At 38.9% G+C, this 16,573-nt stretch overlaps 1 protein-coding gene across 1 annotated transcript in view; it reads right to left on the reverse strand.

The window, feature by feature from the left end:
• PCDH15 (protocadherin related 15) overlaps nt 1-16,573 on the reverse strand; it is a 1,821,443-nt gene that overhangs the window by 516,560 nt on the left and 1,288,310 nt on the right. Inside the window, exon 9 of the mRNA XM_047702331.1 lies at nt 10,067-10,177. Coding sequence (XP_047558287.1) covers nt 10,067-10,177 — 111 coding nt within the window. The remainder of the gene's footprint in view (nt 1-10,066; nt 10,178-16,573) is intronic.

A 16,573-nucleotide genomic window follows, 5' to 3' on the forward strand; every position in this document is an offset into this window, starting at 1 on the left:
GAGACATTGTATTGCCAAGACAACATGAATTTGTTTTTTTTTTCCCCCTTGATTGGTTTTCTCCAGTTTTTCTGAGATATAATTGGCATATAGCATGGCATGAGTTTAGGGTGTACAATGTAATAATGACATTCATCTACATGAAAGGATTTTACAATAAGTTTAGATAACATTCATCATCTCTTACGGACACAAGGGGAAAAAAAAGAAAAAGAAAAAAAAATTATTGTGATGAGAACTCCCAACTGGGGTCTTAACAATGCTCTAGTCATTCTTTCAGACTTGAGTTCAGACTGCATTCCCTGTCTCTCTTATAGAAACTGTAAGGTATTCTTTACTTTGCTTGGCCAGGTGTACTTTTTGCTTTGAGGATATATTGTTACTAATTATGATCCCACCTCTGAGACATCCTTAGTTTCTGAGGTCCATTCTCCATGCCAGAATCCCATCCGGGACTCTGCCGGTATGTAGCCATCACATCTTCTCAGGCTCCTTTTGGTTCTGAAAATTTCTCCAATTTCCCTTGTTTTCGATTATCTTGACAATGTGGGGTACTAGTCAGGTGTGTTTTTATAGCGTTCTTCAGTGGGGGATTTGATGTTTTTCTCAAGATCAGATTGGGGTGATGCATTTTGGGGACGAAGACTGTAGAAGTCCAGAGTCATGACATCACATTATAGAAAGAGTATATATTAACATGACTCAACCTTGATCACCTGGTTGAGATTGTGTTCATCAGATATTCCCATTGCCAATTTACTCTCTCTTTTTTTCCCTTTTCATTTCTCTGGGGAAAAAAACCACTATGTGCAGCCCATGTTCAAGAGTGGAAGTGATTTCATTATATTACATTTCATTTATACTGATTATATTTATCTAAGAGAGTTCGCCAGGAGGACACATGGAAGAAACACCAGACCTTAGTTATCTCTGTCCAGAACATGCACTGTGAGAATGGTGGTGGTGGTTTGTCATTCATTATGATGTAATCTAGACTATCTTTACTTTCTTAGCATTTAGTTATTTTGAAAACTTATTCTACTTCTTCTGTCTCCTTAAAATTATATGCTGTACAACTCCAAAAAGTAGTTATATTTACATACATGCTCATAGCATGTTCATATTCACCATGGTCAAAAGTTGGCAGCAGTCAAAATATCCATGAATGAATGAATGCGTAGACTTTTATCTCATATTGTCACCAGCTAGACTCCAAGACCTGACCTTGAGTGCCCACCTGCTTGTACTTGCCAACCTTTGTGCCACATTTTCCCTTGAGCTCTTCTTTCCAGCTTATCTCTTAACATGGACAAATGGAAACCAGAAACCACCCTTCCCTCAAGCACCTGCCCTGAGAAGACCTCCAGCTGACTCAGACCACCCTGACCAGTTTGAGCTTAATCCCTGATTCATGCCTGTGCAGATGGACCACAGCATGACTTTCAGAATGACTGATGACCACATTTACCTCATTATAATATTAAAATCTCCATCCAAGGAGGAAGAAGAGCCTCATTTCCACAATATACAATGTGTCTATAGGCTGGTTTCCTTTCAGAGGCATGTGTGACCTCATGCCTACCTCTACATATGATGACAAATCTCCCCTATCATCCCCTATTCACCAAACTCTAAATAAAAGGAATGTATCCACCTTTGCTTGGGGAGTCATTGTTTTGGAAGTCATTTGCCCGTGATCTCCTTATTTGCTGCAAATAAAGTTTTCTTTGTGCGAACACTCAGGTTGTACAGTTTCTGACTCACCAAGGAGCCAAATCACAAGGCTTCAGTTACAATTTTGAGAAAAGATACTGCTTACAAAGTGTTGATCTATAAAATATGAATTTTTACTTGGAAACAAAATACTAGAGAAACTACTGTCAGGGAAGAAAAACAATTTTCTCTCCACCCTTCTAGCTTCTAGCTTCTTGGCTGAGACCTCATGTAGTAGAAAACAGATTAGCAGGAAGAAAACCAAAGCAGTTTAATGATATGTGCACCTACTGTATATACACAGACACCAGGAAAACTGAGTAACTCCCCCAAAGCTATCACCTTAAATACCAACTCCTGCTAAAGACTAAAGAAGATGTCAGGGGTGCTAGAGAGTCAGGCTTTCAGGCAAAGTTCAGTAAATGCAGGAGTCACTGTCTTGCAGATGCACGTTCAGACCTTCCCCACTGATGGGATCTTGTCCAGATTCAGTCATTCTCATCTTCCTGGTGGGAGAGGCATACCCTTGCAGGTGGAGACGTCCTGTGTGAGCACAAAGTGCTCTTGTAACAGGGAACTGTTTCTACATGGCTTGCAGAGCTCCTCTATTGTCTGCCATTTTGAGCCTGAAACAATCCTTCTGCCAGGGAGGCATATTTTGGGGTGACCCATCCTGTTCCCTCTTCACTTCTCTAAACAGACAGGTAGCACTGAAAAATGCCAGCAGTCTCACTACATTTGTGGAGCTTCCCCACGATTTTTTGTTAACATGTGTTATAAAACATGAGGAGAAATATGGAAGTAGGTCTCCTGCCCATTGAGCATGTGTAAGCCCATGGAAGACTTTAGTACTTCTCCCAGTTTAGAACCAGATTTGATCTAAAAAACTCATCTAAAACATAGCCCCTGGCAATTCAGATAAAAACCAAAATGAAAAGAACCTTTTGCTCTTTCTAGTAAAATGGTACTGCTCAAGACTGTTCTAGATAAAAGAAATAACATTCTAAATTGGAAGTAGTATAAATAAAACAAAATTATTTGCATGAATGTTTTATGTGATCTCCTGATGTCTCTATTTCCACTCATTGCTACATAAGAACACAAAACATTTTAAAGACTATCCCTCCAAGAAAAAAAAGTATTCCTTCCTCCATTTCTCCATTTTCACATCTCATTTCTCTTATTTGTTTTATGAAATGAAGATTTTTTCATTTTTAAATATTTAAAAATAAAATAATATTTCACTGATTTAGAAGCTATGGCTGTAATTGGCAAGCAAGAATATATCTCTTTTAAAAGTTACCCAAGTTTTTTTAAGTTGTATTTTCTCAATGTGCATTATTCTTTCACAGGCCATTTACACATTTTCTAACACTAAACATTAATTTACAAAGAACTTTTAATTAGATGCTTTAAAAACAAGTCACTATTTAATGATTGTGAGTTCAGCTGTGCAAGGAATTGCAGATGATACAAAAAAAAATCCAGCGTCAAAATTGGAATGCAGGAATTTAAAAGCATACATATATCTTGAACATAGAATCAAGAGATCCATAAGAAATAGTCAGGAAAGTATGAGATGTGAACTAGCTGGAACACTCTATCAATGTTTCACAGAAAAGCCACAGTGACTTGATCCTAGAATCTTTAGCATCTTTATTTGAAGCCTTCAATCCTCTGGCCCCAGATGATGGCAACACAATGTAAAGCTCTTCGGAGTCATACTGTAAAGTATCCCGGGATAGCAGAGACACCTGCTGTCTTTGAATGAATGATTTACTAAATAACTAAAAAGTTTCATCCGTACATTGCAAGGAAGAACTAATTTCTTTTTAAGTATAGAGAACCTCAAAGATATTTACTTTTAGAAATAGCTCAGAGATAACTAATTCATTGTCACAATCTGTACTTTAACCAAGCAATTTTTTCAATAAAATTGCAAATATTTAAACTATAACAATGTTAAGACAATAAAACACCTCTGTCAGATGATAAGTGAGGCTTCAATCCCTTCATCCCAATCAAAAGGCTTTCTTGCTGTAAGGTAGTTTAATTGCCCACTACTTTTTGATCAAACGGTTGAATGCTAATTTCTTTATTCAGTCAGTACCTGGTTTCTATTTGAGAAGCGTATTAAGTTAAATATTGGTTTTTTGGAGTGGGGCCAGGAATGATGTGAACTCTACCAAATGCTATGAAATTACATGAATTTTGGTTGTAAAGTGAGTAGGGAACAGGCATGCTGATCTACAGATTTCCTGTTGAGCCACAGGAACCTCAGAACAGAGACTTCCAACATTTATGTACCCTGTACTCAAGTGGTTTGTAGCTTTTAAAAAAATGGCTAGAAGCACCTACTAGACTGACTCAGATACATATATTAAAGGCTCTCTCATTACCTTATCAGGTATTTGTAGTAGAAAAAGGAAAAAAAAAAAGTTGCAGCATAATTAGAGTTGCCCTGAGTTTTCTGACCCTGACTTGGTTACTGAAGACCAGGGAGGTGTTTGCCTTGTCTCAGCCCACAAATGGTAGATGGAATATCATTAACTGAAAATTTAAAACTTGTTCTAGAGTAACTTGATTTTGTGTTAGATTCCTTTATGAAAATGAGGGGAAAAAAAGAAGCAACAAGATTGTGTAGGTCTAAACTATTTTAGATGCGAGTTGCTGCTTTTTTTTTTTTTTTTTTGGAAGTGCTTTTTGTTTGCTTGAGACGTTTATCTAATTTTCTTTAATTTTTATGCATACTAGTAGATAGAACAGCATACTATTTTCATGTCCATATGCTTACATGTGTTTAGGACTGAAACGTTTTCTATTTGTTAACCAGCAAGCATCATCTTCCTATTTCATTCCTCTTTCCCAGAATACACTGAAGACATTGGCAGAGCTAAAAACAATGGGTGTGCAGTTCAGCACTTACTCTACAATAAGTAGGAAGTGGAGGTGAGGGAAGGTCAGAGTGGGAGCTGGTTTTGAAAAGTTGTTTATACAACTTGATATCAAAAGTTGTTTACGGGGCACCTGGGTGGCTCAGTGGGTTAAAGCCTCTGCCTTCGGCTCAAGTCACGATCCCAGAATCCTGGGATCGAGCCCAGCATCAGGCTCTCTCCTCAGCAGGGAACCTGCTTCCTCCTTTCTCTCTGCCTGCTTCTCTGCCTACTTGTGATCTCTCTGTCAAATAAATAAATAAAATCTTTTAAAAAAAGTTGTTTACACAAGTTGATATCAAAAGTGTACAAAGTGATTAAATTTTTACATCAAAGCCCTTATAATTATAATGTTTACATACTGTTCTGAATATTCATAGTATTAAGAGAAAAGACAGAGATAAGAAAAAATATTTTTAAGAATTACAATATCTTATTATGAAAGACAGTTAGTGTTCCTATTCTGGATATTTGATATTTGAGAAATATTAAATTTGCCCTGTTATTGATAAGGTTAACTTAGAACTTACTCTGGCCATGATTCTAAAATAAATGTAAACTTTTTCTTTCTGACAATGAATCAAGAGCTCTTGAGTACAGAAGAATCTTTAGTATTTCCCTCAGGATAATGTTAATACAAAAGAGGCCTAGTTTTGAATAATATGTGTATAAAGAGATGAGTTTGATTCCTTCGTGATTTGGGAGTCTGTGGTATAGGCTATATTGGAAATTTCAACAGAAAGAAAACCCACTGATCTTGGTACATCTCTGAACTCTCTTTTTTAGATTTCTTTTCCTTCCGTTTTCTAGAATTAATCATTCCTCATCTCATATTCATATTTAAAATGAACTGTGGGTAATAATACTGCAAATATTCTCAATAAAAGAAGTGACAAATTTTCTTATTTATGCTGACCAAAACTCCCCCAGCTTATTTAAGAGAAACAACATGTCCACATGGATAAAAAGAAACTTCCTAATTATGTGAAATTTGAATAGTTTCCTTTGCACGTCAATCAAATCTTTGTACCATAAGCAAAACCAGATCCAAATTGAGTAATTCCAGTAATTTATCATCAAACCTGTACCTTCTTAGATACAATCTACTTTAAAATAAAAATTGATCGCTCATAATTCAACTTTCTTTATGACTCCAAGAGAATAATGTAGGTTTTAAATGTACATGATCTACACTGCACATCGATTTACACACCACTGACAAAATAACAACCAAAAACCCCAAAGAACATAAAAATGTAATTAAAAACATGTAATGATCTATGGATTTTATGATTCTATGTAAATATAGAAGTATAAATTATAGAGATGAAGGGGTTCAGGACAACCCCCCCACCAAACGTACAACTTTGGCATATTTTGAGCTGAAGGCACCTGAGACTACAGGCTCAAGATAAATTTTGTCTTCTCTTAACCACACAGAAGAATTTAAATTGGGGTCTTTCCCAAAATAAAGGTTATTAATGGAGATAAATTTTATCCGAGTGACCCATCTGTATGGTAGGGCAAACATCTCATTATCAGACATATGCTTTACTTATGACCATGTGAAGTACACCCCTTTCCTCTGAAGTCCCAGACCTCCACACCCTTCTCTCTACTTCAGGATAACACAGAGTCCTCATCCAGCCTGTCTTTGGAATTCCCATGTTTACGTGGATTCCCCATAGGGTATACCTATTACATTTTATTTTCTCCTGTGAATCTGTCTCATGTCAATTTGGTCCTTAGTCCAGCTAGAAGGACCTCTGAGAGGACAGGATTCTTGCTCCCTGACATAGATGTTGGCATATATGAAGCAGCCCAAATTTAGTAACCATCTCTCTGAGAGAAGAAGCTCTGATTTGTAGTACTTGTCACTTTCCATCCTCTAGGCTCTAATACCAAGGACACAAAGGTAAGGTCCCTGAATTCAGAGCTGGGAGGAAGACCCACAAGTGGTTCTCAAGCAAGGATGATTCAGCTTTTCAGTTCCAATCCCCAGTTTTAAGTAAATTATGTGTCTAAGTGTAGAGACAATGAGGAATTCTTTCCCATTTGTGACGGAGTGATGTGTTGTAATACTTTAGAAAATAATATGGCATTATTTAGTAAGATTAAAAACCCTACCTATACATGCATACATATGCATATTTTCTCATAAAAATTCCATTATTAAATTATCAATTTTTAAATATTTATTTATTTATTTGAGAGAGAGAGAAAGTGTGTGTGTGTGTGTGTGTGTGTGTGTGTGTATGTGCAAGGCAAGGGGCAGAAGGAGAGAGAGAGAATCTCAAGCAGACTCCCTGCTAAGCACAGCCTCTGACACGGGGCTCATTCTCACAACCCTGAGATCATGACCTGAGCCAAAATCAAGAGTTAGATGCTTGACACTGAGCCACACAGGTGCCCCTCATTTATCCATTTTCAAACACTAAAGTGCCACACATAAGTAGCACATGCCCAAAGTCACAAAGCTAGTCAATGGCAGCACTGGAATTTAAATCCAGGCAGCGTGGTTCTAGAATTCATGCTTTTGCCACAATATTGTACTCACTGCCTCTCACAAGAGTCATGAGAGTGGGTATCTTCCCAAGCCAAAATACAAAACAAACAAAAAACAGGTAGTATAGTTGGATAAATTATTATGCATCCTAATTTTGGTATATCCTAAAACCATTAAAAGGGTATAGCTCTGAAAGTTTTTAAAAACACCAAAAAGCTTCTAATCTCTTATATTTAACATTCATATTCTATACTCTATGATTTATGTTTGTGGTAAAAATTGTTACAGATAAATTAACCTTTTCTTTAATTTCTTCCCAATTCCATTCTTTCCTTTTGATGAGTCACGCATAACCATCTATCTCATAATTTTACCCCTGAAATGCTAAAAAATTAACACTCCCTCCTGCACTTATGGGCAGTCTAGCAAATTTCATGCAAATTATTCCAGATGTCTTTATAAATATTTTAAATTAAATAGCAACTCAGATGTTTAGCTTGTGTTTCTTAAAAAATATATATACCTCATTTTATTTTTTTTAAAGATTTTATTTATTTATTTGACAGAGAGAAATCACAAGTAGGCAGAGAGGCAGGCAGAGAGAGGAGGAAGCAGGCTCCCTGCTGAGCAGAAAGCCCGATGTGGGGCTCGAACCCAGGACCTGGGATCATGACCTGAGCCGAAGGCAGTGGCTTAACCCACTGAGCCACCCAGGTGCCCCAAAATACCTCATTTTATATAGCACAATAAAAACAAATTTTCAAATACATTCTAGAGCAATCTTACTTTTTATTACATTTTTATTAGAGATTCTGAGTCAGGCAAGGGGAACTATATTTTTTCTTCTCATTTTCACTTGCATGGAAATAATATTTAAAAAGAAATATTTCAGGGTTTTGAGGAACTCATACCTACTGATTCTACTGAAAGGCCAGTTGATTCTACTTTTTCTTATATCTGCCGTTTCTGCTTTAGCCTCTACCCCTGGACACCAAGACAATGAATCGAAAAACAACCAACTGGAGAATTTTGAATGTAAATCCAGAAATTTGGCTTCAAAAATTCTATGTATCTATATCTACTACCTACCTACTATATATAACAGATGAATTATAGATATTATATATGTTATAGAAAATAAATATATTTTATATGTGTAAATGTATTTATGTTTTATGAATATATAAAACAATATTAATATAAATATATAGATATAAATTATATATTTAAATATGAATATACACATACAAAATCCACCCCCCCCTTACTGGCAAAATATCTTTAGGGCAAAAATGGCCATCCACTGAGTGATGCCTTGTTGCATGTAAACTTGTTCAGAAGAGCTGATGGGGTATGTTTCCTTTTGGCCCTCTCTGCTGTCTTTCTGTTCTGCTATGTGAGTAGGATGACAATGCCTAGGCATCCTTAAAAGCACAGGCTGGCTTCGGAGTCTAATAACCTTTTCAGAATGTGATCCTTTCACTTACTATGGACTTCTGTCAATATCAAAAGCCATCTGTAGCCAGCCAGTATCAGTTGTTTGCTGAAAAACTAGCCTCATTCTGTTCTTCTTGTTAACAAACTCTTATTCCCCTTCTCCTGCTCCTCCCCTCCCTCAACTTCTTTCTCCTTCACCTCCTCCTCCTTCTTCTCCCAGCCCAGTCCCCCTGGGTTATCAGCCCTGTCCAGCTCCAGGAGATGCCCAGGACTTGGTGTAATCCAGAAGTGATTACCCCGCTCCCCTTTGCTACCTACAGTCTCCTTCAATCTCTCTATTCTGCCTCCTGGCATCCCAGGCTAGAAGGGAAGAGGACTTGGGACAAGTTTCCTCATGGACAAGGAAGAAGAAGAGTCCTAGATTTGCCCCTTCTCCCCCTGCTTACCCTCAGACTTGAAATGAAGTTATGATGCTTATGGCTGCGATATTCACTAGCACCTGATAAATATCGCATTGGAAAAATAACCAGACTTCAGAAAGGGTACAACATAAGGGGAGAAGTAACCCGAGTCCTTTGTGATATATGTCAGCTGTCAAACCAGCACTTGATCTACATGAACTAGGGATTTTGTTAAAACCATAATAAAAGTCCATGTTATGTAAGCAACTATTTTTCTGATGTTCCATTTTTGCAGTGCATACATTCCTGGTTATGGTCCTAGAAGCTGACACCAATAGTGACCAACTATTCAAGAAATGGAAGCCATGGGGGAAAAGATTGCTGATCCATTTATCTCTTCCTTTGGTGCACTCTGGAATCCCCTGGGGAGTTAATAAACATGCAGACATTCCACTTCTACCCTTTAAAAATTTTATTCAGAGGGTCTGAGGTTGGGTCCAGGAATCTGCCTGTTTAAAAACCTTCCAAGGTGAGGGAGACAAACCATAAGTGACTCTTAATCTCACAAAACAAACTGAGGGTTGATGGGGGGAGGGAGGTTGGGAGAGGGGGGGTGGGGTTATGGACATTGGGGAGGGTATGTGCTATGGTGAGTGCTGTGAAGTGTATAAACCTGGCGATTCACAGATCTGTACCCCTGGGGATAAAAATATATTATACGTTTATAAAAAATAAAATTAAAAAAAAAAAACAAAAAACCTCCCAAGGTGATTCTGCTGCTGATGCTCCATGCATCACACTTTGAGAAAATACTTCGGTGTGAGCTGAAGGCAAAGTATTGAAGAGTAGGTGTGAGTGATTCAAAGGAAAGGAAACAGTGAGTAGAAACCATCCTCCTGCCCCCTTCCATCCCATTCCCTATCTTGAAGAATATAACATACACATTATGCTGTGGGCAGCCTACCCTGTTGAGGCCATAATTTACACCAAGCACTCTGAGAGCACTTGTACATTCTGGGGTGAGTTCTTTGCTTCATAAGTTCCCCAGAGGGAAGCTAGGGAGACTGAATACTCACATTAGCTTGGATGATGACAAAATACCGGGTCTTATCTTCATAGTTGAGTCTCTTCCTTAACACCACGTTTCCAGACAACATGAGGGGAATTTCGAAGGTGTCATTGGACGTCTGCAAATTGGGAAAGAAAAAGAATCAACTCCTTTGAATATAAGATGAATTAGAGAATGCAATGTTGCAACTTAGTTCTTTGAAATTTACAGAGAGCATGTTTATCATCTGAAAATATTGCCTATAAGCTTCATATTTACTATCTCATCATTTTTTTTTTTACTCTCATCATTTTTTAAAGGTGAATTTATTTTTCTGAGTGAGAGAGAAAGAATGGGGGAGGGGCAGAGGCAGAGACTCTCCAGCCAACTCCCCTGGAGCACAGAAGCAACTACAGCTCTATCCCAGGACGTAGAGATCATAACCTGAACTGAAACCAAGAGTCAGCTGCTTAACTGACTGACTCATCCAGGTGCCCTGATACTCTCGTCATTTTTAAAAACTCTGCATGCTGATCAATGGGTTTTTCACCAGTAATTTTGATAATTACCACAAAACTTGTTTCTCAAGACAGTTTTTCTTATATTTTTAGGGTTACTCTTGAATAACCCTGGGGTACTTCTAAATCAAAGTTCAGGTATCTGGAAAATTTCCCTGTTACCACCATTTATTTTATCATCAAAAGTTCAAACATCACAATTTGTGGTTTCTATATAATATCCTTTTTTCAACATCGGTGTCAGGGGAGGAGGAGAGGAGGGCAAGGGGAGGAGGAAGGCGATGGTGATTTGTACTTGGTTCTGTGAGCTCATAGGTCATTATCCAGAGCAGGTCATTCTTCCAACCGCCCCCCCCCAAAAAAAAGTGCACTCCTGGCATAGCTCCAGAGAGGGAAAGATCTGGAACATTTTAGAAACCATCATAAATGATTTTGCTTTAAATGTAGTCAATCAGCTCAGCTGCTATTCATCCCTAGACTCGTTCCTTATTTTAGACAAAATTCAATGAAAATGATGGCAAAAGTAAAGAGAAGGAAAAAACAAGAAAAAAGAAGAAGAAAAAGAAAAGAAAGCTCAGTTTTAACTATTCTGATTTTGCTCATGGGTTAAATAAAAGTGTGCTTTGTTTTAGTGATGAGTTTGCAACATTAGTAATTAAAATTTTATGATTTTGGTTAGTACAAATGCCTGATTTTTCTCTATTCCACATGTAATATAAATGTTCTTCCACATCATAAAGGAAATACAAGTAGGGTAACAAAGATGCTAATAGTTCAAGTGATCATGTTTAATTTACCCTGTATTAAGACTAGAATAGAACTTCATCCCCTCTCTTTAGTGTAAGTTTGTTAAAAAATACTATTCAAAGTATCTGTTTATATAACATTCACAAATGATGACAATAATGTTGAAGGTAAGAGTGTGTGTAACAGATTCCTGAGGGAGCCCCTGTCCATCCCCACATCCTGAGAGGCATCTCATGGCTTCATGTAAAACCTCCCCTTGAGTGTGGCAGGGGCTGTGACTTGCTTCTAACCAACAGGATATAGCATAGGTGATGAACTGTCTTGTGGGTGCACTGTGTCATGGATAACTCCATCTTGCAAACAGACTGGATCTGGGTACCCTCCTTGCAGAACTCAGGGGATATACAGCCAAGGAACTCAGTGTGGCCTGTCAGAGCTGGGAGCAGCTTCTGGCCAACAGTCAGCGAGAAGCCAACACCTTCTGTCTTAAAACCATAAAGAAATGAATGCTGACAGCAGTCTGAGTTTAACTGGAAGGAAATTCTTCCTTAGTTGAGTTCTCTGTAGGAGAACTAATCTGCTCGATACCCAGATTGCCACCTTGTGAGAGCCAAGCTGAGTCTAGGCTCTGAAGGCACAGAAACTGCGAAAATCAATGTGTTTTGTTTTAAGACACTAAAGTTGTGATGGCTTGTTCTGTGGTAATAATAGGTAACTAACGGGGCTTCTGGGTGGCTCAGTGGGTAAAGTCTCTGCCTTCGGCTCAGGTCATGATCTCAGGGTCCTGGGATTGAGCCCCGCATCGGGCTCCCTGCTCAGCGGGAAGCCTGCATCCCGCCCCCCGCTCTCTCTGCCTGCCTCCCTGCCTGCTTATGATCTCTCTTTCTCTGTCAAATAAATAAATAAAACTTAAAAAAAAATTTAAAAATAGGTAACTAACACAACATGTTAACCCCAAAACTTGTCTCAAGGATCAGTGATGGCATATAGTAATGGCAATGATATCTGCTACATTTGCCAAGTCTTCAACATAATAATTTCAAGTGATACTATATTTTTAGTTCTCTGATATTTTGGAACACACAGACATGAGGAGATACTCATATATGTTCTTATTAGAAAGTTATCCTCTTTTTTAAAATACAGAGATGAATATACAACATTTTAACAGTTTCTCCAATTCTCCTTTCTTAAGGAGCAAACAGCCTGATACAGATTTGAAATGTCAGTGTTTCTGGTTTTAGACTAGTGCCAGAGGCTAACGAGCTGATAGCTCATCACTGAAGATCCACAGCCATCGATGAGATGAATGCTGTACTTCTGTTGTTGTTAAAAGTTTGAAATGGTTATATCATTATTGCTGCTGCCTAATACTCGAGAGAGCCAGAATGGCTCAGAAGGAAAAAGAAGTGTGCATATTAGTCTTCTAAAGATATACTGAAGAAAGGAACTGATTGGGAATTAATTGTTCTGCTTCTATATGATTGATGATCTCCTACTTGACTTGGTCTTTCCATGAATAACACCTATAAACTCTGGAAAAAATGCAAAACAAAGAAAAAAACTACCAGACACCCTGAGAGAGATAACCCAAGCAGATATCACACACTTGAAAAAAGAGACGACGTGGCTAAGTTGGCTGTTTGGCATTAGTAGCTCCTCGAGGGGCTGTCAAAATTCTGATAGAAAACAGATCTGGTTTGAAGAGTCAGGGGATAGACTATGGGACAACCCATACTGATGGAGGCTGAGAGAGGGCTGGAGAAAGGACAAAGCCAGGAAGGGAGAGAATGAATGTGATGTGTAAGCTGTGTCCAAGTCTGTAAATGACCTCTAGAGCACACTTATATGAAGCACACTAGAAAAGGTTCACTAAGAAATTATACGGAACTGAGATTCAAGCTGCACCCAAGGGTTTTTAATGTAAGCTCAACGATGTTGTCTGGTACATTAAAAACAAACACATGGACAAATCTTCTCTGAGGAATATAATAGAAGTACGAGTGTCTCCACAACATAACCTTCATAAGGTCCAGGAGGGAGTTTAAAACAACTGGACCCATGATGAACCAGGAAATGGGATTCCATTTCAGGAGAGAAAATCAGGGAAGACCAATGTTAGGACAAGCAAAGAGGGATTTTTAAAGCAGCTGTTTGAACACTGTGCTCAGAGATGTAAATAATATGCTCACTGCAGGTGAGACCACAGGAAAACTCAGCAAAGACAGGCAAACTCTAAAAATGTGGGACATTTAGATGTGAGATTATACCAGCTGAAAAAACAAAAACAAAAAAATTAACAACAACAACAGCAACAAAAACACTGGGTACGCTAGACAGGTTTATTTGGAAATCAGGACCTGAGTCGCCATATTTCCATTTCTTAAGATAGAGGGGAAATCTAGATGTGAGTGTGAAATTTCATGATTTTTAGTTATCATCTCAAAAGTGATTTAAATTAATTTGTGGCCAAAGGCACCTTGGTGGCTCAGTTGGTTAAACGTCTGACTCTTGATTTTGGCACAGGTCATAATCTTTTGGATCATATCAGAGACTGAACCCTACGTTGGGTTCTGTGCTCAGCAAGGAGTCTACTTGAGATTTCCTCCCTCCTTCTCTCTCTGCCCCTCTTGCTTAGGCTCTGTCTCTCTCTCTCAAGTAAGTAAATACAAATAAAGTATTTAAATTAATTTGTGGCCAAACAAAATGTCTTTAGTGGAATGGAAATCAAGTTCATTAATTTGTGATTCCTGCTAATGAATAATGCAGCATCAGTTGTAAAACAAACAAGCAAAAAGAAACAAACATCCTGAGATTTTTAAGTAGAACAGACCAATCTGCAATTTTACCCATCCATACACTGTGGGACTCATTTGAAAGAAATCCTTATTGTGGCGATAGACGCCAGAGCTGGCCACATTTTCAGGTTAAATGTTTGCCCTCCTCACAATTTTGTTTTGAAATTAAGAAGTTAGTTGGTGAATATTATGGTGTTATTAATAGAAGCAGAGTTACTAGCAACTGAATAATGGCAGGAACAAACATCAGTAGGTAACCGAGGTTTACATGAAATTTCCACAAGGGCTAAAGATGGGTTCTCTCTGCAAGGATGTGGCTGAGTTCAGGCTTCCCTCTCCCTGCAATAAACCGCAAGTTAGATGCTCTCATGGTGCCTTATTCTTTTGCCTCATTGAATTAGGCACATGCCCAGAGGATGTCATTACTTATTCCACAGAACTGCTAGCTTGCTAGAGCACATTTTTCTTTTTCTGTAATTTGGAAACTACATGTGGCCAATTGGCTTCTCCAGTCTCTAGGCAGTAAAGGCACATATTATGTTTCATGCCCAGTCCACAAATCCCTGAAAGGGGGAAGCCTTCAGAAGGAATTCCTGCACAGGTGACAAGGATTTCCAGCCTCATAAAACTTCTAAAAGATCGTTCCTAAGTAATGCATGTTTATCTCACACTACATCTATAGCTTGGATAGGTTGTTTTTTAGGGAAAGGCAATAAATGTTTCCCTAAAATACATGGCCAGGCTGTTCTATAGTTGCTTGGAGTTTCATTTTTACAGCTCAAAGAGTAAAAATTAGGAAACAACCTTCGTAAAATGTAAGCTAGAGACACGGGATGCACAGACAATGAATTCTTTTAAAAACATAAGTATTAAGGAAGAAAGTCCAGAAATCAAATGTGCAGTCAGCTGTCTGTTTCTGCTTTTAAGGAAAAGTGTTTCTCTTGTCCTTTTGTCTTATGCTCCTTCTTTGATCTTTTTCACTCAATTTCTTGAGCAACCCTATTTATGGTCCTTTCCTGTCACATCCTTTTACTTCCCTGTCTTTTCTTTTTCTTTTTTTTTTTTCCCCACTGTCTCTACCTACAAGCACGTGGAGATGTGTCCATCTCCAGAAAAGACACATAGAACCAACAAAAACATCTCCAAATCTTTCATAGGTTTTGCTGTGCCCAGGGGCTTTTCTTATCCCTTTTCATTTTTGTTCCCTATTTCGAAACTTTTACCGTAAATTACCGAACTGTTTTATTAGAACACAGTGGAGAAGGAGAGGAGCCCGTGTGCTCTAGAAAGACTCCTGAGTCTATAGCTCGGAGGCCCTGCTCACACTGGCCAGCCACTCTCCTGAGACGAATTCTCTCCCTCTCATGAACTGATCTTCCAGGAAGATGAGAACGTTCACGATTCACACTATGTGTGTGAGGTGGTTCCTCTAGGCCCTTCTCAGTTTCTGCAAGCTCAATGTTTGTTTCTTTGTTTAAAGCTTATATAACGAACACATAATTTAAAAGTAAAGACATACTATTAGCTTCACCTCTTTCTATTTTCCTTGTGTGAAACATATAGGAGGAGTATTCACTTAGAAAATTCACTTAAGGGGAAGAATCAAGATGGCGGAGGAGTAGCAGACTAAAATGACATCAGGTCGCAGGAGTTCAGTTAGATAGATATCAAACCATTCTGAACACCTACAAACCCAACAGGAGATCAAAAAGAAGAGCAGCAATTCTAGGAACAGAAAATTGACCACTTTCTGAAAGGTAGGACATGTGGAGAGGTGAATCCAAGCGGATATATGGGAAGATAGACCTCAGGGACAGGGGCCAGCTCCTGGGAAGCAGTGGAGCAGCGGAGCACAAAAACCCAAGTTTTAGAAGTTGTTCCACTGAGGGACATTGCTCCAGAGGCAAAGCAGGGGTGGAGCCCTTGTGGGGACAGTGTGGTCTCAGGACCTGTGGGTTCACAGAAAACCAGGGGTGTCTGAGTGTAGCAAAGTTCACAGGTATAGGAGTGGGGAAGCTGGCTGCAGAGATGGAGCTGAGGAGGGGGCTATTAGCTCAGGGTTACCTTAAACCATCATCCATGGCACAGTCAAGACACTGCTCTTTGAGCAGGGATTCCACAAGTGGCAGATCCGTGGAGACTCACCTTCCTCCTCTGGGAGTGTGCAGCAGGAATCTGCTGGGTTTGGAGACTCCAAACAGGGCTGTGCACCAGAGACAGAAATGCTGGGTCACAGGCCGGGTTAGCTCAGAGTGTGGCCAGAGACCAGGGAGTTGGGAGGGACTGACTGTTTTTCTCCAAGACACACTGAGGAGTGGGGTCCTGAGCTCTTGGCTCCTCCAGGCTGGAGACTAGGAGGCCGCCATTTTCATTCCCATCCTCCAGAACTCTATGAAAAGCGTTCAGGGAACAAAAGCTTCCAAGAGCGAACCTGAGCAGATTACTTGACCTGGCCCCTGACAAGGGTAGTGT

The sequence above is a fragment of the Lutra lutra genome, chromosome 14 (genome assembly GCF_902655055.1).
Source record: "Lutra lutra chromosome 14, mLutLut1.2, whole genome shotgun sequence".
NCBI classification, from domain to species: Eukaryota; Metazoa; Chordata; class Mammalia; order Carnivora; family Mustelidae; genus Lutra; species Lutra lutra.